Genomic DNA, 27655 nt, shown 5'->3' with positions numbered 1-27655 from the left:
ATATGCATTAGCAGAAAGCACCACAACAAAGAGGAAACTACAATAATGAAAGGAGACAGTCAACTGGTCTGGTCTTCGTTGAAGGCAAAATTTTTGTTTTTTTATCGAATGTGCTGGAGGACCAAGCTTGGCATGAGCTTCACTGTGTGTAAGGTTTGCAGAATGAAGATCAAGCATTTTACTAATGTAAAATGGGCAGAGCCGCAAATGTGCAGAGCCAAGCTACAGTGGAGCCAAAGGTAAGCAATACCCTCCTGTACGTTTTTAACTGAGATAGCTGTGCCACAGCTTTACCAAGAGACTAAAGGTTGCCAGTGCCTTTACCTAATGGACAATAGTGGCACTAATGTGATCCAACTTGTAACAATTCCATCTTACCATGGATTAAAACTTTATAAATGTGAAAAAGACACTAATGCCATTCTGTCTTGTAAAGCTGACTGGAGTAGATCATGAGGAACCTTTGCATACCAATAAGTTGAAGTAGAAATTATTATGAATTGTTTTTAATCAAATTTGAATCAAATTATGATAATAAAAATCTGAATTGAATAGTGACATAGTAATAGACTCCCATTCCTAATTATTATTATTAATTATTTTTGTAGGCCTTTTCCATTGTTTCTCCTCACCTTGCCCCGCTCCTGCTGCAGCTCGATCTGAATGTCCATCAGTTTGCTCCTAAGTTCCTCATTAGTGGCCTGCGGTGAATCAGCCATCACCTCTGATTTCTCCGGCTTCCTTCCCTTTTTAGAGGGTTGAGCCGATGGGGGTGTGGTTGATGACATAGCACTCCAGCTGCCCCGTCAGGACAGACATAAGTGTGCACCAGGTGGCGAAATGGAGGAAAGTGTCAGTCACTGCTCCTCCTCCCTGTAAGTCCTTGCATCTTCATCTCCACATCACCATCTACATCGTGACCAGGAGCTGTTGGAACTTTCTGTTTAAGAGAGAAAAATACAAGCAGAAAGACAGAGAAAAAATACTGAGTCAGTATTAAAAACTGGGTTACACAAAACTATCCCACACAACACTCTGGGCCCGAGCCACATGACACACCACCGCCTTGGAAAACAGACTATTTTGGGAACATTTACTCTCTCCCCAGTCACCAGTTTCACTTTTTTTTTACATAAGGGTCATTTATCAGCAGTCTGTTGCACTCCCTAGAGTGCACTTACAGGCTACATAGTGCATGAAAATGTGCCTGTCGAGGCATTGCAATCCCTTGTCAGGAGAATCTCACTAGAATCTTCTATGAACAAAGAAACTAGCACAATAAACAAAAATGTTTTCTACAGACATCCCATGATCTGCATCACTAGCTGCATCACAAATCTATTCTTTATCAGAATAAACTTGTCTTAGCCTTACAGCAAATGGTGATTACAGATTTTTGGCTACATCCCCAGCTAGAGCAGAGATATTGGATCGACTTCAATCCACCAATTTTCATGTTGGGACCTTTCAGTTGACTGGTGGCAGAAAGAACATGTAAATTACAAACTGAAAGTTTTTTTCACTAAAAAGGGTTTTTTAACAGTCTGCTATAATGGCGCCCTGAGTAAATTTGCTTCATTTCAGCTTGACGTCTTGGTTCCATTCATTCTTTTTCCATATCCATCTCATGTAGTTTTGCAGTGGCTACATAACATAGTGAGCACCGACATTGCAAAGTGAAACTGTCAAAATGTTGCATCAAAGGAAGTGCAATGTTATGAAAGACAAACTGACAAAAACATTGCAGGCAACAGTGCTCATTGTCAACAATGTATCTGCCTGAGTCAGGCCTGGAAATGATTTAAACTTATTATTAAAATTATTTAATAACAGAAAATATTAATTAGAACCACAGGTTTGTCAAAACACCCTTGCTATTATTCCCAAACTGAAAATGGATTTCATTTGCTCAATTTTATTTGAAGTAGGCAAAACACAAAACCAGGATAAATATTACGTTACTGATTTCAGAATAGGGTACAGTGTATATCAGAAGCACTGTAACAACTCTTCTTTAAAGTTCTGTGTCAGTACGTTGAAAGAAAGAAATTAAAAAAATATATTTTGCAGTAAATATCCTAAAAAGAAAATATTTACAAAAGACCTATTCCATATATTTCCTTACTTTTATTTTGATTATGTGTACTATAGATAAACACAGTAATGTAATAATCGGACTAAAAAGAAAACACATTTGCTCCAGATCAGCTATGTAATAAATTATTCTTTCATGAGTAATGTCCTGATAAAGCTTTAAGAATATGATATAACATTCCCTTTTTTAACCAGCTGAATTCAGAAGCTTCCTACTGACATCCAATCCTCCACTGAATCCTCCATTGAATCCATTAGAACACTATAAGATTCATCTCCACCTCTCGCTTTCCCACCATAATGAGCTCTCAGAAACCATGACATCAACTTGACTAAGAACGCTAACAAAATGATTGCTGATATTTTTAGAAGGAAATAAATGAATTTTGAAAATATTTACCTATTTTTGCCTTTGTCTGAGCTGGAAAAAAGTAACATAGGCACATAAGCTTAAGCAAATACAGAGGGATTTAAATTAATAATTACTTATCCGCTCCTTGTTTCCAGCTCAGGGCGTCCATTTCTCTTGCACAGTTTGTCATACATGTGTTGCTGCATTGACACAAATCAGTTGAGCCGAAAGTGGGCAGCTCCAACATCGTCTGTAACCCAGTAACCCTCGAGTCTTTCTGTTGACTTATTTAATAAATAATGTAACAAGGAGAGAGCTGAAGCATTTAGACTCGAGACGCTTCTGTCTATTTCGACACACATTTGCCAAGCTGCCTTACAACATACACAGATGGCAGAAATTGTTACCAAGGCAACTCTTGCTCTCAAAAACTCTCATATTCTCCAAAGCAAAGGATGATGGGAAGGAGGAATCCATTGATGGTTAAAAAACTGCATGGAGGCTGTACATAGGAAATATCCCTACATAAATACATGATTTGCGTTTCATCTTTCAGTCGATCTCGGCTGAGGGAGGTGAATTGATTGCAGTGAGCATGGAAGCTGAATTTACGCAAGCCACTCACATGAGATAAAAGGAAAAGATAGAAGAATGATAGAATCAAAGACATCCTAAGGTTCATCTCTAAGAGAAACAGAGAACATAAAAATTTTAAGGAAAATAAACACATCCCTCAACCAACCTTACCCATCTTCCTCTCTGTCCTCCTATTTCATCCAAGCTTGCTGCATCACTCCGACCCGCTTTACTAGCATGCCGAAATTACAGATCTCACTCTGATTCACAAACATGGATAGAAAAATCATTCACACAGAGAGAGCAGTGACACAAACATGCTTTCCCTCAGCCTTCAACTGACCAACCAGGGACAAACACAGCTGACACACATTCTCACTGGCACCAAAAGCTCTCACTGCTGATTCACGTTAAGAACAAATGCTGTATTTACAGTAGAACTAAACTGAATAGCAATCACATGCGAAAGGAATATGATTGTACATGTGAGTATTGTGTATAAGCATGCCACCATTTCTGACATGTCGATGCTTGCCTGTGTCATTGGGAAAGACCAGGTGCACCCAGGAAGAAATGGCTGTGGGGCAGTAACGGATCAAGTGTAAATTTAAATCCTACTCGCATCTAGATGAAAGTCTTCTTCACAAGCCAAATGCATATTAAACACTTTTCCATGCTTTCTCTCTGTTTAAATTTTTGTGAACTGAAGTGTCCAGACTCACACATGCAGCTATAACAGGTGTCACTTTCCTCATCTTCAACACTGTAATGTCATGTTTAGCTGTTAAAGTTTTAGAGAAGTTTGGATTCAAGTCAATGGCAGTCACAGAGAAACATATTTCTATTTTTTTGTTGTACATATTAATAAACAGTGGCAAAAACTAGTTAACTTTTCCTAGAACTGAAGTGTGTGTAGAATGAGTACATATTAACAGATGTATAACAAAGTGTTGCTAAAAAAATATTGTTTTTGCTTTGTTGTCACACATAAATGTTTCAAAGACATTTTAACATCAAAGATAGTCCAGTATCTCTAATGTAACCCTATGTGAAAATCTAATCAGTTCCCTTGTTAAATAATCAATTAAGGTGTAATTAACCACATTTTCTGGATCTATTTCACCAGAAACACTCAGACCTGATTTCTGCCAAAAATTATTGAAATAGAACTTGTCTGACAACATGAAGTAGGCCAAAAGATCTGAAAAAGAAACACATAACACCCTGCTTTTTTTTTTATTTTAAAAAAAAGGAACTGATAAAAAATTGCTAACATTTGTCATTCCGGAAAATATAAGAAAGTCGCTATGAAGGTTTTGGGACTTAAGTAAAACGACAGTGAGAGCTTTTATCTACAAATGGAGAGCAGATGGAACAGTGCTGAACATTGCCAGAAGCGTTGGTCTAATAAAATTACAACGAGCACATCAACGACTCATCCAGGAAGTCACAAAAGGACCCGGTAAAATATCTAAAGTTCTGCCAGGTTCACTTCTTTCAGTAAAGCTCAGTATTCATGATTGAAATATCATGGGTGAGTTCCATGACAAAATCCAGAACCCAAAGGCCATCTCATATTTGACAAAAAAAAGAAAACATCTGGATGACTTTTTATACAATCTTCTGTGGAAAGCTAACATCATGTAAAGCTAACAGAATTTCAGAAAACTAACATCAGCCAAACATGGCAGTAGTGTGATGGCTATAACTGATGCAACCAAGACTTCTGCTCTCTACCAGAAAAACTTGAAGAAGTCAGGCCATTCTTTGGTGACCTTAAGCTGAAACACACTTAGGATTAAGCAGTAGGACAATGACCCAGAGAACACCAGCAAGTACACCTCTGAATTTCTATAAAAAAATAAATAAAAAATAGAAAAAGATTCTAAAAGTTTATGAGTGGCCTAGTCAAAGTTCAGACTCAAGTCTGACTAAAGATGCATTGATGTAACCTTTAACATATCATTAATGCAAAATCCAAGCCTCTGAGGCTTGAATTAAAACAATCAATTTTAAAAAGATGGAACCAACATTTTTTACAACAATGTACAAGACTCACTGCCAGGTTTTACAATATTTAGTCTGCCAAGACTGACACAATCAATTATAAGGACATACAGATTTTGCTACATACACGGATTATATATTAAGTGAGAATCTAAATAACTAAAGTGCAACAGGAAAAACAGAAGATATCTGAAAGAGGGCAAACACTTTTTTTACAGACTTTATGGCACTCGAAGTTTGTGTAAGTTGCCATGTAACCACATGCTCCCAAGATGGCAAATGGGCAGTACTTTTCAAAGTTTATAGTTTATTGAAAACCAGGAATGCCATACGGGAGACTGGAACTTTTTATAGGGGCACTGTGAAGCTAACAAGCACCTTTAATGTTCACAGAAGCAAACAACTGTCAACTTTGGTCAAAAACCTTGAATTACCTCATTCTGTTCAAGTAGAGTCAAGTTTACATTCTGCAACAAGACGGAGAGTGGAAGTAAACCTTTCAACAAGGACAACTGACAGCTCAAGATTCATTATCCTTCTCACCACCCGTATGTAGCTGGTACAGCCTCACATTCTGAGGCTCTACCAGATTAATGAATAAAAAATGTACTCGCTAAAAACAATTAATGTGCCACCCAGACAACTAGGTCCAACATCACTGCAGCTAAATTGTTTTATTGCAACTGCAGTAGCACGTTTATGGAGGTGATAATAAACCCATATGGACTATGATGTTGGAACAACTTAAGGTTTGAGACATAAATGATTCCAGACAAATTAATGCAAATAGGATGGCAAGCAGATGAATAAAAACACAGCTTCAGCTTGTACCACAGACTCATGCTGTAATCTTGACCTAAATCTGGCAGTATAAAGTGTAAAAACACAACATAAGTGTTAGAAAAATTTTTTAAAAGTTCTGCCTTATTATAAAGCAGCACTGGGTTTTGGTGCTTTGACACTTTAAGTTTAATAACTTACAGCAAATGCAGGATATTCAAACATTTGTTTATTTAGAAATAGTTTGTTTCTCTACAACCCAAGGTTTCATTTTTTTAACATCACTATGTAAAGTAACCACTTTAAACAGCTGGAAACAGTTGATCACATGAAACCTGAGGCCTGTGGGGGAAAACAAGTCTGTCTGCCTACCATATGCCCATCAACATTTCTTTCTTCATGGATGTTTGCCAGATATTTACAGTCTCATAACATCACTTCTAACTGTTTCAATCTGCTGATGATTTTCTTAAATTATAGTCTGTCCATTCTAAAACTTTAGATTGTTTTGTTAGATTGTTTTTCTCCAACCCCTGCACAAAAAAAAATGCTAATCATAACTAGAGATCAACCATTGAAGTTTTTCCTGGTGGATACAACTATCAATTTCTTTTGGTGGTCTTAGTGGCCACTTGCCGTTTTGTTCCAAGGACCATAACAAATAAAAGAGAAAATCATTTGCAGATTGGTTAAGGGTATTAGTTTTGAACTCAAAGCATATGTCCCTGAACTAAAAAATTAAGAGTATTGTACATGATCAGAAATATGGGGGCATAATTTTATCTCATTTAATACAGGAATAGAAAAATCAGTTTTTTCATGGAAGTTTACATAAAAAAAAAATTCACAAAAAAGTTAGGACAAAAATAATACTGTACACATATTAAAAATATCATGCTCAGATTAAAACAAAGATGCATCTTCATACTGTAATTTAGAGAAAGAAAAACTGTATGAGATGTGTATATGTACTAAAAACAACAGAAGATTTGCTGTGCAAACAACATGGATTTACAAATGATAGCATGGCTGTTTTTTTTTTTTTAAATGAATGAATTGTAGATAGCAGGGATATAAATACTTGAGTTTGAGATTGTTGGAAACTGTGGTGGTTATAAAGTTTTACAGCCGCTGGGAGGAATAAACTGCAATAACGCTCCTTTGTGCACCTAGGATGCAGAAGTCTATCACTGAAGGAGCTCTCAAGTTGAAGACCAGCTTCAAGCTTAACATTGTCCATCAGTAATGTTGTTTCAGCCAGATTCCTTCTGTCTCCCACCAACTGCAGTGGGTCAAGGGGGCGTCCTAGGACAGAGCTGGCCTTTCTGATGAGCTGATCTACCCGCTTCCTCTCAGCTGTAGATCAGCTGCTGCTCCAACAAACACCATAAAAATGGCTGATTGTTAGAAAGGTCTTCACGGGCGCCACCTGAACTCCAAAAGATCTCATTTTCCTTCCCAGGCAAACTCAGAGCTTTATTCTCCCAGAAGCAATGTGTGTCTTTTTGTGTTATTATAATAATAAACAAAATAATAATTAAAGTCACAAAGCATTTTAAAAGTTAAGTTTGTGAATTTAGACAGTTTAACTTTCTGGGCAAACCAACGTAGGCTTAAAACATGCTCATTGTACATTAACAGATGGTTTTTCTCAAAGCCAGAAAGACCTACACAGAACTAGCAACTGTCAAACATTAACTAAACATCAATGAAAAATTAAAAATGTCCAACAGCCTCACAGGCAAATATGAGCTCTAGTAAAGACTTCACATCTTTGCTAGGGCTACACTTCAACTTAGATTAAACAGATAAGCTGATTCCACTGAACATGTTTTTATTCATACCACACATTTACTACCAAGCTGGAGGGGTGAGGGGGGGTTACACACTGTCACACATTTCACACTGCAGTAACATCAGCAGATTGTAAGAGTATCAGAACAGGTCTGGCGGCTCTCCAGACATCCCTCCACAGACCACACATACACCGTCAGCAGTCTAGAGACTTAAACCATGGTAGGGCTGATTGTTGGAGACTGAAAAGTACCACAGCTCAGTCACTAGGTGACCCCAATCTCTGGTGAAGCCAAACATGAATTAGAAATCTTTGGATGTTAATTTTATTACCCAGTCTCTGATGAGATTATTATCTTTCACTGCAGGAGAGACTTGGGTGTAGCTTCAGCAAGTACATAATGTGTATGCAAGGGTTTGCTTTTGCATGCATAAGCACATCTGCATGCATCTTTGCAATAATAATTACACCTCCTGCAGGATATTCCAGTGCAGAAGTAACAAACTGTTTACATTGAAGGTGGAGAGAAATGCTCCAAAGAGAAAACACATGAGAGTAATAGTTCACAGGATTATTATGGCACTAGAGTATAGAGTTTGTCAGTGTATAAGGGATTATGAGTAAGGGATAAATTGGAAAAAAAAATATGTCCTAAAGAAATTAGTATAAAGGGGCTGTGTGAGGAGTAAAGACTACTTGATAATTAACAGGAAATTGTGTTTGATAGAAAAATGAGATAACAACCCAAAGTAGAGAATACATCATGATTTCTGATCAAACAGGGCTGATTTACAAAGCTCCAGAGCTCCTAATATGGCAGCAAGAGAGAAAGCTAGTAAAGGGCTATGCTGGGATGTGTTAGAGGTGGCCCTAATGTGATGTGGCCAGACCCCTAATGGGAAGTCAAACAGCAGATTAAAGGGCAGTGGGTTGCTCTAGGGGAGTCAGTGCTTGTCCGGCTTGCCTGCCAACCACACCCCGCGGCGACATGAGAGGGGCTGCCGCAGCATCCTCCAGCCACAGAGGACTGAGGTCCATGTTCTGGTTAAAATCACAATACACGTTCTCCTGATAAATCTTATTTTATCACCAAAAGGGTGTGATGAAATAATAAACATCCGTAAAAGGAGACTGGCGTTATTTACTCACGTTGGGTAACGTTATCACCGCTCTCCAGGCTTCCTCCCTGGCTAACTGGTGGACTATTTTAGTAAAGCCCCGCATTATTCACATTCTTTAACGAGTCAAAATGGCTCTTAGGTTTCTTTAGAAAAAAGCCACCAAACTCCCGAAACTAAAACCCAGACAAGATGAGACCTCTGGTGTGTTAAGTCCTCTGCTGCACCGCTGCTACATCATCAAACACGGGTAACGGAAGCGGCTAGCCGCTTGTCATTCCACAAATTAGCCGGCAGAAGTTATTTAGCTTGACATTGCGAACAAACTCACCTGAAATTGAGGTCCTAAGCGCACGGTCACAAGTGGCTGGATGGCAGTGAAGCGTCGTTGCTTTTACATCCAGGAAGGAAGGAAAAGAGGCAGGCTGGCTGGCTGGCTGGCTGGCTGGCTGGCCGGGGTGGGTGGGCTACGGTGCCGAGATCTGAATTCAAACACTTCATGCACTTTTAAGACGCAGGACACCGCTTACTCCGCTCAAACGCGTCTTCTCCATAAATTTCACTCATGTCCAGGCGTAAACACAACGACTGAAACTGTATTTCAGCCACTCTCCTCCAGCGACACACAGCCAGCAGCGTCTGGCTTCTTCTCCTCCCCTCGCGCGCTGCACGTTAATTTCCTCCACAAACCGTTGGAGTCCTCGAGCTACGTCACACGTTCCTTTACATTACATCTCCACGAGGTCGATAAATTAATAAATAAGTAAAACACGGCTAGTGGCTGCAGCCTATCCACGAGGGCGTCGCCAGCAGCGTGATAGAGGTGCGACACCTGACTGCGTGTGCAAGGATGACACTGAACGCGTGCACATGCGTGAACACGCCGCCCTGGTGCGGGAGAGGGGACGTACAGGACGTGCGGTCACACACAAGCAGTTACTGAATATATAAAACACATGAATACCCAGCTCTTCTAAACAGAAATATGCTTTTATTTTGGACACAAACGTGTAAACGCACCTCTTTGTGAGTTGTTTTTTTTCTGACAATACACATTTTAGTGATAAGTTATAAATTTGACTGGTTTTAAAACAATACACTCTCAACAAACTTGGCCTAATAACCAACTTTCTCTGATCCCCAATTCTTCAGTAGCCCTACTATAAGAATAGAAAACATGCCTTTATTTGTTCAGCACATTAACAGTCCTGCACTCTTAAACAGCCTAGAACTCACCCAAAAATCAAGAAATTATTTAAGATAGTAAAGATATAGGTCAATATGGGTGCTAAATATTATACCAAAGATTTAATAAAAATATCAATATTTATTGAGGATTTTTAAAATTTGAATATAGAGTGCGATGCTATCCAGTTCAGTAAAGTTTAGTTCATTTCATTATATTTCTCATTTTGTAAAAATGTTTTAAAAGAGACTACATTCTGTTCAAATTTGTCAAATGACCTGGCTGAAACTAAGAGAGATTTTATTTAAAACTGATTAGCAGGTTGTATCTGTTCAAAGAGAACACAGAAAATTAAGTTCAGGCCTCTTTAAATTAAATGTCCTTTCTTGTGAAATTGTCTAACTCAAACAGTCCCCATGTACCTTTGTAAAAACCAGAAAGACATATACTTTCTCCTTAAAAACGGACACATTTTGTTTAGTAAAGTGCAACTGGCAATTATTTAACAAATATAGAATTTAGCCAATAAAAAAAGAAAAACAAATGTCTTTCTTAAAGCTTTCTATTATCTGTTATTAAACAATTTCACATCATGAAATCAGGAAAATGTGTAAAGAGAGAATCTGCCCAAATGAGAGTCTGTAAAGAATTAATCTTTTTATGTTGACATTTATTTATTCCATTTTAGAATTGTCAAACCTTTAGGTTGGCTCTGTTTTTTAGTTATTAGACAGCTTCGCTGAATTTATTGTATTCCCTGATATATTTCTGCATTCCTTAATTTTGGACAGTATAGCATGCTGAATCATAAAAGCAAACAAAATCATCTGGCAGTGTAAAAGTGGTGTGATTGTGACCCAGTTTCCAGAGAGGATGCATTACTTACGCACAGCTGCCTGTCTCTGCTGTTCCACACTTTGCCAGGCAGTCTGCCATTCATGAGCAGCTACAAACACATCCTAACAGCACAGCACTCTGTAGCTGCAGCATATGTAGCTTATTGCTCTAAGGCAGTAGAGATCACAAGAGGAAAAACACATGGACTGAGATGTCCTTCAGTAGTGTTCATTTGCTCTCTTTATGTACAGATTTTAATGTGTGAACTATTTTCAGAGTGATAAAGGATAAAGCAGAGTGGAATGGGGATAATATTGAATATCAATCTACGCAATATTTATGTTCCTGCTAAGGCCAGCAGGCAGACACATAGAGGGAGTGAAAAACGCAACGTTGGTGCAGGCTGGGAGCAATTGGGAGCTATGTAAATGTAGGTCCAAGTCTGTTTTGGTGAAAAATTGACTCAGGGAGCAAATGTGTGTCACAATGTTTGTTATTTGTTTAGCCCGAGGTGTCATTTTCCCTCCCAGTTTTAGGGAACATGACATTTTGTCAGGTTGGCTTTTGCAATAGCACTTTGTAGAAAACAACAAGCAACAAGCAGTGCAGGTCACAGAATCAGGATAAAGAAAAATTCTCCATATGACATCGCAATAACCTTGTGATAAGACCTTGTGATTTTTCACTATTGAACAAAAAAGGAACTTAAGGTGTTTAAGGTAATAATACGAGTGACTATTAATAGGTCAAAGTAACAGGTAATAATCAAAACAAAGATAGCTGATGTAATGTATTTCTATTCTCACCAGTTCACAGCCTGGTGTACATGTAGCTCTTCTATCATGCACTGCTGTAAGATGTCCAGTGTGTCAGTTTAAGATTTGCCATGAGTTATTAGGTAGACATAAAAAAAAACATGTGGAAGAAGGTGCTCTTGTCAGAAGAGGCCAAAACTCACCTTTTCAACCCACATTTAGAGTACTACCTGTGAAGAGGAAGGGTAACCTTGCACATAAAACACCAAACCTCTTGGGGCGGTGCGTGGTGTAGCAGCAGTACACCGGGTGCCCATGTACAGAGGCTATTACTCCTCAAAGCAGCCATTGGGGTTTGATTCCTGACCTTGGAACCTTTGCAGCGTGTCTTCTCCCCTTCTCTCCCTCAACCCATTTCCTGTCTAATATGGTACAAATAAAGATGATGCAGCGCTACAAAATATTTTATGAAAAACACCATCCAACAGTAAAACACTGGCTGTGGTAGCGTTGTGCTGATGAATGCCTGTTTTTCAGCAGGGAAAAGGGAAATTTTGTGGTTGGTGGGAAGATAAAGGCTGTAAAAGACTTCAGATGGAAAAGAAGTCATCTTTCCTCAACAACAATCCCTAACATCCAGCCAAGAGAAGCTGGAGTTTTTGTTTCTCTTCAGTGAATACAAAGTATCAAAGATGTTGATTCAAAGTATCAACATCTTGACAGATCTTTATCATTTGTTCTGCTTAATTCATAGACGGATATGGTTTACTATGTTTTATTTTAAATCAGGAATTGAACCTTCCAAGTTTGAACTGACATAAATCATTGGAAAGGCTCCTATAGTCATCGTTCCACATGGCAAAATCCAATATATACTCCGTGCATACAAAAATTATCTAGAAATAAGATGAGATACGTGTTGTTAAATCTTGCGCACACAGTAAAATACAACTTTCTATTGTAAACATTTTTGCTGCAGTGTTTGAAAATACAAAATACTGAGAAATATTATCATTTATTATCAATACTTGGAATAGTTAATTTAGGTTTTATGTCATTCCCAAATTTCAACATGGTAAATTAAAGACATTATAAGACAATCTGCATCTGTTTGCCAAACAGATACCAATATTTCTTCTGCATGCCACTAAAAGTAGCCCAAGTACCAGTTGTGGCATTTCCTCTACAGTTTGAGAACCATGGGGTTTAGAATTAAGCACTTTCGTGCATCAATGCGGTTTTTACAAAGTTCAGACCTAAATCCAAATAAAAACCATGTGGCAAAACTTGAAAACACGGTCACTTTGCATACAATCTGACCTTGAGCAGGAAAGAAGAGTGGATTCAGAGGAGAAGCTGGTAGAGACATACTTGCATCTGTGATTGCAGAAAAGCATACTTTGCTAACTTTTCAGATTATTTGTAAAAAACAACAAAATCCAACCATCATGTTCTTCCCATGTTACAAGTATACACTACAGTGTGTTGATCTATCACATAAAATCCCAACAAATACTTTGAACTCTACTGATTACATCATAAAATGTGGAAAAAGTGAAAGGCTTTTACAAGGCACAGTAACTTGATAGCTTGGGTATAAAGAACACCACTTCTTTTTAACTCGAGAGAATCTTTTTATTTTTAACATATTGATGAGAACTTTCCACAATGAGCTTACCATACCATCGGTTGTGCTGTTGGACCTGTTGTAGCTAAAATTGCCCTCCAGAGCTGAAGACTTACATTAATACAAGATTTAGTTGAAACCCATTTGCAAACAGTTGAGAAGAAATAGCCACTGAGTGAAAGAGTGGATTTCAGAGGCAGTCCACCATACTGACCTATTTTCACGACTTTAACTCAAGTGCCCATGGTGACGTAAGTAATTCATATGAAGGTAATTAGGCTTCCCCTGGGCATGAGTCACCACTATTAGTCAGTATAAATTTCTGAGCCTGTTGTTCCATGTCTGTGCCCAAAATCTAGGGTCCTAATATCAGAGGACAGCTTCTCTGGCCTGCAAGTCTGTGATTTGTTAAAATGTTACCTAAATAAATGTCAAAGCAAGCAAGGTTACAAAGTGGATATTTATATTCTTATGCATTGGTGAAGTAAACTCATATATTCCATTTGAAAGCCCAAACATTTTAATGCTTTACAAGCACTGAAAAAAATCCTCTACCCACACCCAGAATCATTAAAGATTTCTAATGTTGCCTGGATGCAAAAAGTGTGAGCCAACAGGCACCATTAAAGGCAAACCAATGTTTCATTCATTATTACTTACATAATGGAAAACAGACATGTTTGACTTAGAAGAATATGGCAGTGTGTAATGTCATGGATTTTACCTTCTCAGCTTTTTAGTTTGTGGTATTGATTTGTGACCCCCACAGTCACTGTTTAAAATATGCAATAAATATCAACAATAATTCAAGTCATAATAAGAAGGTGTCTTAGTGGACAGCACAGCAAGCTGTGGTACATCTCAGGCCACCCACACTGAGGAGATTTAAGCAGATCCAGAAAGAAGATGGGTGAATATTTCATCAGCCCTTTAATTCAATATCCATGGTCTTATAGTTTGTTTTTACATATTATGTAGAAGCAAAATGTAAACATTTAATAAGCAGTACCTAGAAAAACTATTCACATCCCTTGAACATTTTTACATTATCATGTTTTAACCATAGCTTTCCATGTTTCTCAGTTTTTTTTATATTTTACACCACAACACAAAATAGCACATAATTGTTCAAAGGAAGGACAATGATGTGTTGTTTTCGAACATGTTACAAGAATCTGTACTCAACCTCTTCTTAACTTTGATATCCTAAAATAAAGTCTGGTACAACTAATTTCAAATAGTCACCTAAAGAGAATTCATTTTTATGCAGCTGTTCTATGAATTTCTTAAAGGTTACTTATACAATATTTCTGAACAAAGCCTCATTAAGACAGGGACACGTTAGAGAGGTCAGGATGAAGTTAGAACCAGGGTTAGGTTGTTGAAGAAGGTGCTCTTAAATGAAATAAAATCTCACCTTTTCAGAATAACATTCCATACATGTGCCCAAAAAACAGAACTTTGCCATGGACACAACAATCTCCCCATGTGGGGACATTGGGAGACTTGTCTTCAGCAGGTACAAGGTTTAGATCAGGGTGTCCCATTCCAGCAGCTGGAGTGTGTCAAATTATGTAGGAGCCTTCTAATGACTAATCCTTTTGATTCAGATATGTAAAACCAGGGACAAATCTAAACCACCGGCAATTAGTTAATCATGTTGCTCACCACTGGTTTAGATCACAGCACATTCATGTGTCAAAAAAACCCAGTCAAAATTTCAGAACTAAATATATTTGATAATTTTGGGCAGCACTTAAAAACTAGATGTGCAGAAATACTATACATAATATCTAACACAAAGAGGAATAGGCAAAAAATGTTGTCTCTAGAAGCATGATGCACATTTTCAGGTTCAGACGTTCCTGAATAATATGCACACCACATTTTTCACATTTTCCTTCTTTTTCTTTACTATTATCTGCTGCTTTGTGTTGGCATGTCACAAAACACTCCAACCAAGTACATGGACGTTTGCAGTTGAAACATGACAAAATGTGAAAAAGCTTAAGAGGCATTATTTTTGCAAGGAACAGTAAACTAAACAGAAGCTCAACCTTCGCAATATTAATTTACTCTTTGTGTTTGAATTACTTTTGTTCTTTACTACTGCCACTAAGGCCCTTTAGTAGCTGCTGATCAATAAATGGAAAGGTTAGTGAGCTGAGAAAGAGAAATTTATTACCAGTGAAGTAGCCCATTTATTTGACATATTTATTCAGAAACAAAAGGTGAATCCTGTGAGAATTATTGCCTATAAAACATACACCAATTGTACTTTATGAGTGAGACTGAGAACAACTCAAACTAACAGTGTTTCTTAATCTTCACATCATTGTTTCTGACCAATTAATACAAAAACATGCCTGCTGTGACTTGAGCCATTACTTGCTTGAGGTCATACGGAGAAGTACAAAGCAGACTGAAGTCACAGAAGCAGCTTGTTCCAATTTTCAGACTGTAACGACTCAAAGTAATGATTGCTTGATAAAAACTGTCTACTGCTGTCTCAAGCAGAGGCACTTTGGTGGTGACAAACCACCAAAGGGATTTACGTATTCAGACGATTTGAACTCATGATAAGCTGATTATAACGAACATGTGCTTGAGCTGTGAAGGTGTGTGTGTCGAAACCCAGTCTAAAGACTAAAAACTGATTTCCTAATATATTCAGACTAAAAGCAGTAAAACGGTGCTGCTTATCCTCTAAACTGGATTGTATTAATCTACTAATCACACAGCGTTTCTTTAACTGCTTCTCCCCAGCTGCACTGTGGCAATTAAGACCCTAATGTTCTTTTCTTTGGCTACTGTGTTATTTCTACTCTTGTTCTCTTAGTTGAACTCTGAAGATAACCTGGGTTTTGTTCCCTTTAATGCCCAGTAATTGTTGTTGCTCTTTCCTGTTTTACTGTGTACTTCTTTATGGTTAATCTCAATCTTTCATCCCTGCTTTCCCACCACATCTGGTATCATTTTACAGTATAAAATCATTCAAATAAAAGTAGTGGCAACACAGTCTGCATAGTGTGTTCCTCATATGGATACCATTTTAAACATTGGATCTCATTGTTGTTAGGTGTAAGCACCTTTTCACTAATTGACACTTTTTGCTAGCTCCTAGGTAAGGTAATTCCTCAAAATATTAGCATACTAGATTCCCTTAAACCCTAACCAATGGTTGTTGAATGACACCCAACCATTAGAAAAGAACATAAAAAGAAAGTTCTTCAGTTTTATAGAATATTTATTCAAAAGGGAAAACAGCTAAATGTCATTGGTTTTAGTTTCAAATAATATTAATGTTTTAAAATCAGATTTATAAATAAGACAATGGACTTTTGGGTGGGTTTAACAAAAACAAAAAAAAAAGCATGAAAGAAAACACAAATGTAATCTGCTGCCATCTGCTGGTGTTGAAATGTTATAACAGGCAAGTAAAAAGCAAATTAAAATAATAAAAAAAATAAAAGAAACCAACACAAGCTAAATTTCTTTAGCTTTGTTTATTGCTGTTGTTGGAGCTGGGCCAGTGCGATCTGTTTAGCTTGATTTAATATGCAAAATCCTTGCTTTTGAATGATTATAGTGTCTGATCACTGTGACTCCGCAGGTGAATATTGTGGCTATTCACCAGCAACGTTATATATATATATATAAAAAAAAACTAATTAAAAAAAAAAAGCAACTTTATACACTTGTAATATTGGAAGCTCCGCCTTTCCGACCAGGTCCACGGCTCTCTTCACCGGCTGCTAAACGAAGCAAGTCCCTGACATCATTTTCCTACTTCCTCCCTATTTAAGCCAATCATATTGTGTTTAGTCACACGAGTGTGTGGTTTTACCCAATCAGAAGCCGCAAAACAAAATGTAGGCGTGAGCGCCAACTGTAGCAGCTGACTGTCTTTCCTGCGCAGTGTTGGTGTCTGGAGTTTGACCACTGTCAAAGGAAAGGACATGTCTATTTCTCAGGATCCAAACGGAGGACTGACTTGAAACAGCAAGTCCCACGACCCAATCACCAGAGATACTTCACTAATTCTTGAAATAAACCGGAAGGTGAGCGGGCAGCAGTAATTATTGTTAGCATTATTAGCTATAAAGCGCTAGGTTATCTCGCTGTAGTGATGTGTTAAATGGCACAGCAACGTGTGTTATTGTTATATAACAGTGGCGGTTCTCACAGCTGCAACTGGACTCAAATGCCTTCCCAATAAGTTCAAGGATGTCACCTTCTCAGGCTAGCTATTCAGTTTAGCTTGATGTTGTCTGAAATAGAGTGATAGATAACATAACGTGGTTCAAACACTGATAAAAGTTTTAACTTAGACAACCTAAACTACCAAGCAGTCACAGATTTCTAGCTGAATTAAACTGTGCTATGTGGTACAGAGTAAAGGCATGAAAACCTTATGATCAGCTGTCTTAGCATTCCAAAACCCACATAGCATCATTGTTGTAAAAACCAACATGATTTAGAGTTGTACGCCGTGTTGATGCACAGATAGTTTTGCTAGCTGGTTACAGGGGAATAAATGACTGTGTTCAGAAAGTGAAAGTGCTTTAGAAAACTTGTTTTTGTTTATCATTGTTTAGGTGTGCGACGTGAACATATTCGCTAAACTGTGGTTTATTTACGCATCTCTACTGAGACCATGATTGGGTTTACTGTCTCAAACAGAAAATAGACAAATGATTTGAACAGCATCAATATTTCTCAGACCTCAGCTTGTTCACGTGAATCTGGGAGTCTGCAAACAAATATTTTAACCACCGGCCTCCGACTGCTACTTTGACCACAACAACTGTATTTATAATGAGATTAAATATCACTGTTTAGGTAACTTTTGATTATAGTAAGTTGCACCAGATTTCACAAATTTCAGATCTATATTCAAAAAATAAAAATCTAATATCGCTACAATGTACTACTTTGTGTTTGTTAGTCACAAAAATCCTGATAAACATACTTTAAAGTTTGTGGTTTTAAGATGAAGAAGTTCAAGGGGTTTGAATGTCTTATTTCATTTTTTCTTATGATCTAAGTCAGATCAGACATGGATCATAAGTCTGATCTCTGAAGGTTAATTATTGATACGTTTAGTGATGTAATCATTTCTGCCAGTCACCTGAACTCTTCCTCTCACAGATATTTCAATGAACTCATATAAACACTAAAGTCTTAGGTTGACTGTTCTTTTTTTCAGCCATGGATCCTTCATCTACAGGCAACCTCCCCACACCAAAGCTCAACCCTTCATCTCAACCCATGAGGCCTGGAACTTCCTCGCTCGGCTCATCGGCTGAGCTCCTCCACCCCTGAGCCGAAGAGGCATAAAGTCACGCTGCCGACGCCTCTGACCACTCCATCACCTCCTCCCTCCACCACCTCGCCTCAGATATCTCCACGGCTTTATTCTCGCTCTTCCTCCCTCTCTACACTGACAACTCCATTTCCCTACCAGCCCTCCAGAAAGCTTTTCACAGCCGGGCAGATCGCAGCTCAACGCAGCAGCATCAACAGGAAGTCTTTTTAATGGTTCATCGGCTGCCGCGGTGCCTTCATCGCCTGTCTCACCTGAACCAGGTAGAAAACTCAGACCTTTGAGCTCAAACACAAGCTTTCTAACGTGGTTTCACTTTGCAGTTTTTCTGCAATCAGTGCAGCCAACACTCCTAGACACTGTTGTGTCACCATAACAAACAGACATGCAAAGCAGCTGCTCCCTTTCTACTGACCTTCAGGGAAACACCAGAGTCCCTCTTTAGTTTTTTCTGCTGTTTGTGTGTCATGTTGCCATATAAGGGGTATAGATCTCTTATTCACATCGCTTCACATCGCATAGCATATTTTAGTTATTTAAAACAGTTATTTATGATATCAAGATGTATTGCTACAAATTGTGAAAATATCACTTTACAAAAAGCGTGAGCCTATCAAATTGATACAGGCCTTATAATGTAACTAACAAGCAAAAGTTAAAACTGACCTTTTGAATAATTAAGACTGGATGTTACCTGTAGCAAGGCAGCAGCTGTTTACTGTACTAAACTAATAGTTATTTTAGGGTTCAGAGAGAGCAGTTAAAGTATGAGCAGTGTTCCAGGACAGCACAAGAGGACATCTAATGCGTGTCACTGGATATCATCAGTATTTTCTTTAGCTCACCCACACTCAGACAGACATCTGATCCACTCACCAGTATCACCTACAACCATTGGAAATATTAAATCACCTGAAAGGTTTACAGAGCCTTTATTTTAACAGAAATGTTTTTGATAATTGAAGGTCAAACTTCCCCTGGGACCTAGGAATGGCAGCTTAAGATCATTTACTGAATGAGGAGGATTGTGAGAACAGAATAAGGAGCTTTAAGTGTTTTTATTTTATATACTCAATTTTTCTTCAACTTTTTCCCTTTTTGTTACTTTATAACCACAAACGTTAGAGTATTTTGTTGTGTTCATGTGTGACTAAGCCACACAAAGTAGTTTGCAACTATGAAGTGGAAGGAAACGATGCCTGGTTTTCAAGCTTTGGTTTTTACGAATGAAAATATCAAACGTTTTTACTGAGTCGTGATGTAGGTATTTTGCCATATGTTTCAACCAACTATGCACATTTACCTTTGCTTATTTCTATTTGCAACATAGCTCGAGTTCAGTTAGATTGGTTGTTTTGTGTCTGTGATCGTCTTTTTTAAAGAGATGCTACAGATTATCTGTTGGATGCAGCAGAGAATCTGTTGATACCAACATTAAATTGTTATTATCTAACAAGCAGTTCTGTTACTCAGCCTGGTGTAGATGAAGAGTCTCGTGTTTGTACATTTGCAGTTGTGCCATACACTTTTCCATTTTCGGATGATGGATTAAACAGTGCTGCATGAGATGCTCAAATCACAGGACATTGTTCTATAGTGGACCTCTGGTTGTATGTTTATAGTTCCTTTCTTGCTGTTTGCAAAACCTCAGACAGTTTCTTTGTCTTTGTGGAATGGTCTGTATAAAGCTTTAATTATCTTACTCTAAACTCTTATCAGTACTGCCATCACTGATGAAGAAAAGCACCGTGACAGGATGACAACCATCTTTCACCATGGGATGGTGGTTTTTCGTTTAATTTTAGTGTCATCTGACCAGAGCAGTGGGAAATCAAAATATACGCACTTGTGTATTTTTTGAAACCTTTTCAAGTTTTTTTTTTTACCATGGTCAATCACTTAAAACCCTAATAGACTATACTGCTTTGTTTTCGGTTAGCAAATCTGGAAGACATAAAAAAGTATTAATACTCTCTTATGCACCTCTTTTTATGCATTATTACAAACAGGCCTTTTAACCGCACATCTCAGATATCATAATTCTATGACCCATAAAACTTAAATCAAAATCATCTGATTTTTTTTGTGTGTGTGTGTGTTTTTCCAGATGAGTCAGAGGAGGATGTCCGTTTGGAGGATTTGGAGGAGAGAGCAAAGTCAGGTGATGCTAAAGCACAAACAAAGGTCAGTGAACATGCTGCAGATTGTTGACCATATGTTGGAAACAGAACAGATCAGCTGAGTCATGATAATGTTTATAGTTTAGCCCCACTATGGACAGATCAGCTGTGCTTGTTTTGCAAGATTAAGACTGAACGTGTGTATGTGTGTTTCCAGATGGGCCGTCACTTTCTGGCCTTGGCAAAAGAAAGCGATGAGGAGCTGAATAACTGCAGAGCGGTCACATGGCTGATCCAAGCTGCTAAACAGGGCCGCAGAGATGCTGTCAAACTGCTGCAGCAGTGCTTAAAATTCCAGGAAAGGTGACCAAAAAGTCCATCAAGCTACTCCTGTTTTCAGTGTGACAGCAGAAATCCTACTTTTATTACTACTAGCTTTTTTATGTTGCTTTTATTCACTTCTGTACTTCAGGAATCACTTTGGAGAACTTTGAGGAGGTTAAGAAGTTATGCACCGAGACACGTTTTGAGAGGGGAGTCAGGAAAGCAGCTCTGCTCATGTATTTTAAGCTGAACCCAGAGAAGAAGAAGTCTGTGGAGGTTTCTGATTTGCTGGAGAACGTGGAGCATGTTCACTGCAGAACCAGGTGCAAAAAGGAAAATTTTTACACAATTTAAGCTTTCTTTCTCTGCCTTTTTGTCAATTATTTACTTCCACTTGTTTATGGAAACCCATCTGCTCAGGCCCACTCAACAGCTCTGCTAAGAAACAAAGGCGAGTCCTGGAGACGATGGTTTCCAGAGAAGGTTTGCATATTTTAACATATAATTACTCATTTTCATTGGTAAAGAGGACTGTAATGTAAAATTTGCATTTTGCAGGTTTTATAAATCCATTTGGGTCTTAGCTGCTTATAAAAAACACTAAAAAAAAACCCCCATCAATTTGTTGGCAATAAGTTAACGTTTTTTGGTGTCTGGAAAAAGAGCTATTTCAAAAAACTCCTGATTAAGTCACAGTTGACAGGCACTGCGCCGTTACCTAGCAACCCATACATAATAGGTCCCCTTTAAATCATGCATGATGGAATGATTATTTATTTAAGGTTTCCCATTATGGATTGCTTATAAAACTTCTTTTTTTTTTTAACTGAGTTTATAGGTTTTCTTTTTTCCTTTCGTTGCAGCCAGTTCTCATGTGGGTCTGGATGACTTTGTTGAGATGACAAAGAAATATGCTCAGGGTATTGCACCGTCACCCTTCATGGCCTCTGCAGCAGATGATGATGATGACGATGATGATGTGGTAGTGAAAAATCCAGATGAACTGCCGCTCCATCAGAAGGTTAGACACTGTTCCCCGCAAATATTTCTACACACGTCTGTATGAGAATTGTGTGTAACACATTTGCGAATTTAAACTTGCCAGTAGTTTATTTTACATATAACTCCATTTTGGCCAATTTGAGCATTTATAAACTCTCTACAAACATAAATGTTTACATCATGTGTGTCTCTCTCAGTTGCTGAAGTTCCCTCTGTACGCTCTGCTGGAGATAAAAGAGCATCTCATAGACTGGGCGTCTCGGGCCGGCATGCAGTGGCTCAGCGCCCTCATCCCCACTCACCACGTTAACGCACTCATCTTTTTCTTCATCATCTCCAACCTCACCATTGAGTTCTTCATCTTCCTCATCCCGCTGCTGATTTTCTACCTCTCCTTCTTCTCCATGATCATCTGCACACTGCGGGTATTTCAGGTTAGTTATGACTTGCGCTCTTTTGGACAACACTGAGTATGCGTTTTAGATTTGTGAAATATTGAAGAAGTAATGAGTTCACCTTTAAAAGACGCATTTGTCTTTTCTAGAATTCAAAGGCATGGGAAAATTTCCGAGCTCTCACAGACCTGCTCGCTCATTTTGAGCCTGGTCTGGATCTGGACCAGGCCGAGACCAACTTTGGATGGACACACTTGGAACCTTACCTGTAAGGTCACCTCTGTTTGCTGGTTTTTTTTTTTTTCATTTTATTTGCTCTGTTGTTGTTGTTTCAACTGGGTTTCAAACTTTTAGGTCCAATTCTTCTTTTTGATTAAAATTTTGTTTGAAAATAAGATCATATGAGAAAAGAAGAAAAAAAGACCAAAAGACAATATATAAATGGAATCCAAACCTTTTGTCTTCTTCACTTCCATGCACTTTGGTGCCTTTGCCAGTGCCAAGATACCAACCAACATGTTGAGTTATTTCTGCTAAATGTGTCCAGAGGAGTGGACAAATATTTAGTCTGAATTATGACAAAATATTTGTTGATGACTTCTACAAGTTTGTGGTCCGGGTTCAACATGCTGAGGACACATTTGCTCAAACATTATATCTGTACATTTGGTCCTGTATGTGTATTTTGACCCTTGTTTCTGTTTTCCCACAGGTACTTCCTGCTCTCAGTGGTCTTCGTTGTGTTCTCCTTCCCTGTTGCCGATAAATCCTGGGTCCCCAGCTCAGAGCTAGCTGCCATCGCTCTCTTCTTCACCATCACGGCCTTCCTCAGCCTCCACGCCTCTGCTCAGCTCTTTGCTCGTAAAGCCCTTCTCTCTGAGGTCCTTTCAGGAGCATGCTCCCTCACTCAGCTGCTACCCGACTCCTTCTGGTTCTTCCGGATCTTTGGGAAGACGTTTGTCACAGTGCCTCTCGGAGATGCCGTGGTGTTAAATCTTGGCATGCCGTGGCTTTTGTACTGGACACCTCTTCTATCTTCTCTTCCGCATGGCCCAGCTGAAAGGCTTCAAGGGAACCTACCTGTGCCTGGTGCCCTACTTGGTTTGCTTCACCTGGTGTGAGCTTTGCTTGGCATTCCTCAATAACGCCTCAGCCATAGGACTGATCCGGACTTGTATAGGCTACTTCCTGTTCCTGTTTGCCCTTCCTGTTCTCACACTGGGTTTGGCTGCCATGATTATGATCCAGTTAGTGCAGTGGTTTCTGACCCTGGAGGTAACAAAGATGGTGGTGACACTGATTGTCTGCTTTGTGCCCGTGGTGTTGAGGCTCTGGACTCGCTTCAGCCTCAACCCCATCGTGGTTTTGAGGTCTTTGTCACGGAGCAGCGTAGTCAAGCTCATCCTGGTGTGGCTGAGTGCGGTGGTGCTTTTCTGCTGGATGTATGTCTACAGATCTGAAGGAATGAAGGTGTACAACTCTACCCTGACATGGCCTGAATACAGCAACCTCTGCGGGCCATTGGCCTGGAAGGAGTCCAACATGGCCCAAACTCAGATTCTCTGCTCCCACCTGGAAGGACACAGAGTCACCTGGACGGGACGCTTTAAATATGTCCGTGTGACGGATATCGAGAATGGGCCGCAGTCGACTATCAACTTGTTTCCTGTTTTTCTAGGAAACTGGATGCGCTGTCTGTATGGAGAACCCTATCCGATGTGTGATGAGGGGACACAAAACGCAGCTGCTGAGCCCCAGCCGCTGCCGGCTCCAGCTCCTCCTCAAGAAGATCCACTTTGCAAACTGAAAACCCTGGCCAAGCATGAGTGCCACGTCAAGCGCTTTGACCGGTACAAGTTTGAGGTTACCCTGGGAATGCCGCTCGAGAGGAAGACTAAGGACTGGGACAATCATAGAGGACGAAGATGCAACCAAGGACATAGTCTTGCGCGCGAGTAATGAGTTCAAGTCTGTGCTTTTACACCTGAACGCCGGCAGTCTGGTGGAGTTCAGCACCATCCTGGAGGGGCGTTTGGGCTCCAAATGGCCGGTGTTTGAGATGAAGGCCATCCACTGCTTGTCCTGTGGGGACACCCGCGTGCCCAAACGCAAACAGTTCAAGATTGAGCACGACTGGAGGCGCACAGCTCAAAACGCCCTCCAGTTTGGGTTCGACTTCTTCTTCAACCCCTTCCTGACCGCTCAGCTAGAGGAGCAGTCAGACACTGAAACAGAGATGGTGGCGCAGGAAGACACATAGAGTGAAGACAACTCTTAAATAGAAGAGGCCTCATAATAATAAAGCTATCGAAGAACACTAATTATTGTACGACACCGATCTATCTGCAATATTGGTTATTGAGTACAAGGAACAAACAGATCCTCAAGCATTTACTGTCTTATAAAAGCCCTCGCACTCCTTGAACATCATCACATTGGTTACATTACAACCTCAACCGTACCTCACTGGGGATCAGCAGCTGAAGATCTGTCTGATTTTTGTGTTAGCTTATTTTTGGTTAACACAAAATAAGCTCTGATCTAAGGCATGCTGTGCTAAGTCTTGCTATACATTTTGTGGTCATTGAAAGGTGAACATCTCCCACATCCTCAAGTCTTTCAAAGAACAAAAGAGTTGAATTTCTCTGTATTTAGTTTAACTTCATCCTCCTACTGACTACTGACCCTGCTGCCTCCATGTTTAACCATAAGGAGCAGTGACGGCCTTTTATCACACATTTTTGCATGGAGACCAGAAAGTTCCATTTTGGTCTCATATGACTGGAGCACCTTCTTCCACATGATTGCTGTATCCTATACATTTTTACAAAACCTTAAACACACTTTTTAGGGTTTACTTTCACTCTCAAATAGTTAAGAGTTTTCCACCTGAGCTGTGTATCACTGCCGCTCCTAGGGAGTCACCATAAACCTTTTTGTTGCTTCTCTAGGCCTGTCATGATGACATTTTGCTGGATAATAAAAAAAACTGCTATAAACAAAAGTGTTGTTTTGAGACCATTTTCAAGTAATATATTGATAATGGCATAATAATGCAAGTTCTCTCTTTCAAAGACTAATAAACTTTGCTTTTAGTACAGAAAGCGCCACACTGAAACTAAAATAAAACAACCAAAAACAATAAATAAAGCAGAAATATAAACCTTGCATAACCCAAACCATAAACAAAATGGATTATTAAGCTCATTTTAATTTAATACGCGATTAAGTGCCTATTGTGACAGTTTTATTGCTCTCCCTATCCAGCCTGTCATCTTAGATGGACGGCCTTGTCTTGGTAGAGCTGCAGTTGTGCCATAATCTTTAGATATTGGTTTTATAATACTAAAATATCCCAAAAATGTTATCCTTAACCTGTCCTGCTGCACTTCTTGGTCTTCATGATGGATTGAGAATGAGATTGATTTCAACATTTCAGAAAGAAATTGGTTACTCTGTCAGAGTAAAAGAGGATGAATGTAAATGCATATAACACAAGATAATCAAGAATAATGCAACATTTCTTTCACTTCCTAATTATGCCTTGTTTTTGTTTGTCTATCACTTAAAAAACAAAAACATTAAAGTAGACTGATGTTGGTGCTTGTAATGTGACAAATTGTGAAAAGTTCATTAGTGTGTGAATACTGTTACGAGACTCAATATATCTGCCGATATGTGTTTGAGTTCTTACAGCTTTTGAGCCAAAACATAAACTTGACAGAAGACAGAGTGGAAATACAAAGCGATCAGGATTTACTGCCTGCTGCTACAGGTGTGCTGTGAGTTATTTAGAAACATTTTATCCAGTTGAAGTTTCATGTGTGCTGACCTTAGAGTTAATCAAGTGATTTTTCTTTTGTTGCTATTCAAACATGTTCCTTGTAAAATTTCATCTTTGGTGGTTAAAATCTTCAGTATAGAGATTTTCTGGGCTCCACTGTGGACTGCTCCATCTGTTCTTGTTTATCCTAGAGTTATTGAAGGACACACTGTTTGAGGGATATAGTCTTTTGTTTTTGATCAACACTAAATTATTTAACAGTGCTCTCAGTACATGGTGATTTTTTTTGTGTTAGATTTCAGATTCTTCACCTCAAATTCAATTAGAGGTGGAGAAAAAGTCTTTGCCCTCTTACAGATTTTGCTCTTTTTTTTTCTTTTTTTATGAAATGTAATATTTCTGACCCTCAAATAACTTCTGATTTTGAAAACCTGAGTAATTACAAAAAGCTGTTTTCAGATAAAGATTTTATTCATCAAGAGAAAAAAAGTTATCCAAGTCAATATTCTATGTGAAAAAGTAATTGCCCCACTTTGTCATTTTTAGATAAAAATAAAACAAAATTTGAAAGGGGGAAACATTGTAAGTTTAACAGCTTGGCAATGTTGTTTTTGCTTGTTTTATTATTCCACGTTTGTTTCCAACAGTGTTTGTCTACGTCTCTGCTGTGCAGGGATTTAATAAACTGAACATTTAGTCCCTGGTTGAGGGTCTGTTTTGAATGTTACTACTGTTTTCTGTACTGTGACCCATAAATATGTTAAAACAATAGCTTTTGGTTGTTTTTATTAAAAACTGCTAATGCAGATTTAGAGACCTCCATTTCAGTGTCATTTATGTAAAGCCACATTTTAAATTGCTTAGTACTTCAATGTCTGTGGTGTTACTGCCTGCCTTTAGCAAGTAGTGATATGTTCATGTAACAATAGACAAAATGCCTCATATGTACCTAAACTGAATATACTCTGGTAAAAAAAAAAAAAAAAGAAGTCAAAAACATTTTAGAGATGTGGGAAATCTCAAAAGTACACACAAATTGTTAAAAGACAAGTTTTATTTTTCACCTTAATGTGACATACTGTACATCTTGTGCGATTCAATCGGAAAACAAGCCGTAAGAGGTGAAATGTAAAAAAGACATTAACTTGCAACGATTTTGTTCTTTTAACTATACATACACATTAAAAATAATTTGCTAAAACTCTTTGTTTTACTTTCAGCACCTCAGCAACGTTGAAGTCTATTTTCATATCACATCTTCACTTAACAAAATTTGCCCTTTCTTGTTTCACAAAACTGCCTCAAGCCTGACTGATGGTGATGCTGAAGAATAAAATCCTCTTCAACCTTTTAGCCACCACCTGAAGGAATGAAGGAAAATTTGATTATTTGTATTTTCATCTATACCTTTACTGAAAACCCAGTTCTCTCTGAAGAAAAGTAACCCCAAAGCATGATGCATCCACCACTGTGTTTCATTTTGTGTGTGCTCATCGTCACAATATAACATATTCTTCCACCAGGTTTTGGAAGATTTTAGTCAGATGTGAAGCAGGAGATTCATTAGTCCTACAGAT

The 27655-nt window shown here is 38.6% G+C and overlaps 2 protein-coding genes across 5 annotated transcripts in view; one reads left to right on the top strand and one right to left on the bottom strand.

The window, feature by feature from the left end:
- Nucleotides 1-9573, bottom strand: part of jakmip1 (janus kinase and microtubule interacting protein 1) — a 40417-nt gene extending 30844 nt beyond the window's left edge. For 3 of the 4 annotated variants that reach the window (XM_032554849.1, XM_032554850.1, XM_032554852.1), the window contains exons 1-2: nucleotides 9054-9573; nucleotides 633-940 (exon numbers count right to left, since the gene is read on the bottom strand). In XM_032554849.1, coding sequence (XP_032410740.1) covers nucleotides 633-788 — 156 coding nt within the window. In that variant the 5' untranslated portion in view covers nucleotides 789-940; nucleotides 9054-9573. Of the gene's footprint in view, nucleotides 1-632; nucleotides 941-3193; nucleotides 3301-9053 lie in introns of those variants that run through there. The other variant, XM_032554851.1, reaches the window with a different exon arrangement.
- An 8764-nt stretch (nucleotides 9574-18337) lies between these two features.
- Nucleotides 18338-26900, top strand: wfs1b (Wolfram syndrome 1b (wolframin)). The gene is given in 15 exon segments (XM_032554761.1): nucleotides 18338-18434; nucleotides 18436-18603; nucleotides 18605-18716; nucleotides 20561-20637; nucleotides 20791-20925; nucleotides 20927-20936; nucleotides 21046-21208; nucleotides 21210-21220; nucleotides 21318-21380; nucleotides 21761-21918; nucleotides 22097-22333; nucleotides 22444-22562; nucleotides 23007-23313; nucleotides 23315-24208; nucleotides 24210-26900. Coding segments are annotated over 15 exon segments (2895 nt in total). The 5' UTR covers nucleotide 18338; the 3' UTR covers nucleotides 24555-26900.
- The last annotated feature ends 755 nt before the right edge of the window (nucleotides 26901-27655 follow it).

This window comes from Xiphophorus hellerii, chromosome 23 (genome assembly GCF_003331165.1).
Source record: "Xiphophorus hellerii strain 12219 chromosome 23, Xiphophorus_hellerii-4.1, whole genome shotgun sequence".
In the NCBI taxonomy this organism is placed as follows: Eukaryota; Metazoa; Chordata; class Actinopteri; order Cyprinodontiformes; family Poeciliidae; genus Xiphophorus; species Xiphophorus hellerii.
This window is presented reverse-complemented; position numbering and strand designations above follow the sequence as displayed.